Source organism: Micropterus dolomieu, unplaced genomic scaffold (genome assembly GCF_021292245.1).
Source record: "Micropterus dolomieu isolate WLL.071019.BEF.003 ecotype Adirondacks unplaced genomic scaffold, ASM2129224v1 contig_13799, whole genome shotgun sequence".
NCBI lineage: Eukaryota > Metazoa > Chordata > Actinopteri > Centrarchiformes > Centrarchidae > Micropterus > Micropterus dolomieu.
The window spans coordinates 1-2,868 of NW_025742785.1; the positions used below are offsets into that span (position 1 = coordinate 1).

The 2,868-nt window shown below is 47.0% G+C and overlaps 1 protein-coding gene across 1 annotated transcript; it reads left to right on the forward strand.

Annotated features, from left to right (window-relative positions):
- The first annotated feature begins 8 nt into the window (after window positions 1-8).
- Window positions 9-662, forward strand: LOC123966612 (butyrophilin subfamily 2 member A2-like). The gene has a single exon (XM_046042755.1). It carries the CDS (start codon window positions 189-191, stop codon window positions 660-662), a length of 474 nt encoding a protein of 157 aa, XP_045898711.1. The 5' UTR covers window positions 9-188.
- Window positions 663-2,868: the final 2,206 nt, after the last annotated feature.

Consider the following 2,868-nt stretch of genomic DNA (forward strand, 5'->3'; position numbering starts at 1 on the left):
TGTCAGACAGGATCTCTGCTGTTGAAGAAGAGCTGCAGAAACCCAGCGTGCCATTCCTCAGCAGTTATAAAGCCACTCAGACCAGAGCCAGAGTCCAGCGCTCACTGTCAGATCCACAGCTGCTCTCAGGAGCGCTGATAGATGTGGCCAAACACCTGGGCAACCTGTCCTTCAGAGTCTGGGAGAAGATGAAGGACAAGGTCCACTTCAGTCCTGTCATTCTGGACCCAAACACTGCAAACTGCTGGCTCTGTCTGTCTGATGATCTGACCAGTGTGAGACGTGGAGACACAAAGCAGCAGCTTCCTGACAATCCAGAGAGAAACACTAAGTATGCCCTTGTTCTGGGCTCTGAGGGCTTCAGCTCAGGGAAACACAGCTGGGAGGTGGAGGTGGGAGACCATCCTGACTGGACTGTAGGTTTGGCTAAAGAGTCAGTTGACAGGAAGGGAGAGACATTTGTCTTACCAAAATATGGATTCTGGTGTTTAAGGCATGACAGTGGAAAATACACGGATGTTGTTGGTGAGACTGTCGGAGTGAAGAAGAGTCTCCAGAGGATCAGAGTCCAGCTGGACTATGACAGAGGGGAGGTGTCCTTCTACGACCCTGAAGACATGACTCACATCTGCACTCACAGATTCACTTGGTCTGTTGCCTGAGTTTGTTCCTGCTGTTTTTGGACCTCTGTTTGTAAGTGTGCTCTCTTTTTGTTAATAAATCGTTGGACTATATCTGCTCAGCTCTGGTGTCCTGCGTTTGGGTTCTCAACCTGCTCAACCAAAACTACGACACTTAGTCCAAGGACTTTGTGGACATGTTTTTGGATTTCATGGCGCTGAAGAGCACGTGGGAGGGGACTAGAGACGAGGGCTTCAAAAGAGCAATTGGTTCCAAGGCTCAGCAAATGGCGACAGCCGAGCCACAGCTGAAGGACTATTTGTTTGGCCACGAGGTTGTTTTCCTCCACGCCTCTGCTTCCTCCCCTGCATCTCAGCCTGCTAGCGCCCCAGCGGCTAGCCACCCACCTGGCCTGCCCGGCCCGCTAGCCCTGCTTGCCGCCTGCCTGATCTGTGGTCCGTGGTCTGATCGATGCCTGTTCCTGGTTCCTCGTCGGTGGTCCGACCAGTTCCTGCACTGAGGTCTCCGTCGGTGGTCCGACCAGTTCCTGTCTGTGGTCCCACTGACACCAGCTCTAGGATCTCCGTTGGTGGTCAAACCGATTCCTGCTCCTCGGGTACGGTCCATGGTCTCCAGCCCTGCCGTCCTGACGGTGGTCAGTCTCCGGACCTCAGGCCAGAGAGATCTCTTCTTCGCCGCCGGCCTCCAGCGAGGATTTGCCTTCGCAGCCAGGCTCCAGCTCAGCCCCCAGTGGGTTTCCCACCTCACTGTTGGCCGTTCTGCCAACCCCCGGAACTCTGCCAGTTGGATCCACGTTTGGGTCATCCCTCTGATCTGCCCAGCCTGTTTGGTCGTCCTCCAGGTCGACCTCCTGAACTGTTTTGCCCTCTGACGTGCTCGGTGGACCTGTTCTGCATGTTGGGCCATCCTCCTGGACTTTATGACCCCCCCCTGCCCTGTTCTCAGCCACCAGCCTGAGTGTTCCCTGTTTGGCCCCCCTGTCTGCTCCCTGGACTAACTGTCTCTTTTTCTGGCCCTCCTCCTGTTCTCCCTCCACCCACTCTGGTTCGACTTGAGTTTGGGTTCTCAACCTGCTCAACCACCACTACTGCACATAACCGACCGATAGTAATAATAGTGAGTTTAGTCTCATGTTTAAAATTTTTTACCCAGTGAATTTTACAGAGGCCTACGCTGGGGATGATAAGGAGTTGAAAATAAATGAAATTTAAACAAACCCTTTCCTTTGCTGTCGTGGTAACAGGTTGTTCTATATTTAATCCAACTGGATTAAATAAACACAGTCGTTGTTTATGAGCAGTTTCATTCTTTATTTGGTGAAAGAAAATTACAGATCACATTTGACCCATTTTGTCTTTTGTGTTGGTCTTCCTTCAGACACCTGTACATGGAAATTGTCCTGGCGTGAGCGCGGGTCTCGGGGGAGGGCAAAGGTCATCAGGCTAGAAGGCGGGATTTGAAGAAGACGGTAACATAAAGTAATGGCGCAGCAGAAGCAGCAGGAAGGTAATCACAGCTCAGTGCAGCAAAAGATGAATCTATGATGTTAATGGACAAATAAGTACAATTATTTTATTTAATAAAAGTTATTCATTAACGTTGTTAATATAAATAATCATATAATCTTTGAAAATAAGCCTTTTATTTTATACTATTGTGGTATTTTATTCTTTTTTATTAATTTTATATGCAACATTTGTGCATATGAACAGATAATTAAACAGATGCACCAATCATGCTGGTTGTCTTTGGTTTTCTATTTGTGCTGTTTACTATGACAGCATGCAATGAGACTGTTAACTGTTGATGCTGCTTAATATCCAGCTTTCACTGGTGTGGAAAAGGCAAATCAAGATTGAGTTTATTAATTATTTATTAATGGAAGTTAATATTCACATGGCAATAGTAGCTACTATTTACAAGAAAAATAATTAATATTGCAATACTTGCAAGACTTTATAATTTCAGTCTTTATGTTAATGTTGTAATTTCCTGTGTATTTGTATAATATTCTGTTGTAAATAAAGTTTTTCTTTAAATCACGGGTTTCTGTCAACTCAGGCCACACATGTGGTACAAATTGGGCGGGAATAAGTATGCGCATGTGCAGAACAGACCATACAGGAAGGTACTAATCATTGCAGACTGTACCGCGAGGGAGGATTTGATGCAGCTTGAGGTTTTTGACATTTCCTGACAGTTGAAAGAAAGAGAAAGTAGATTTGG

What these genes read in the sequence shown, in the direction of transcription:
- LOC123966612 (XM_046042755.1), top strand. Translation starts at nt 189, where the DNA reads ATGAAGGACAAGGTCCACTTCAGTCCTGTCATTCTGGACCCAAACACT.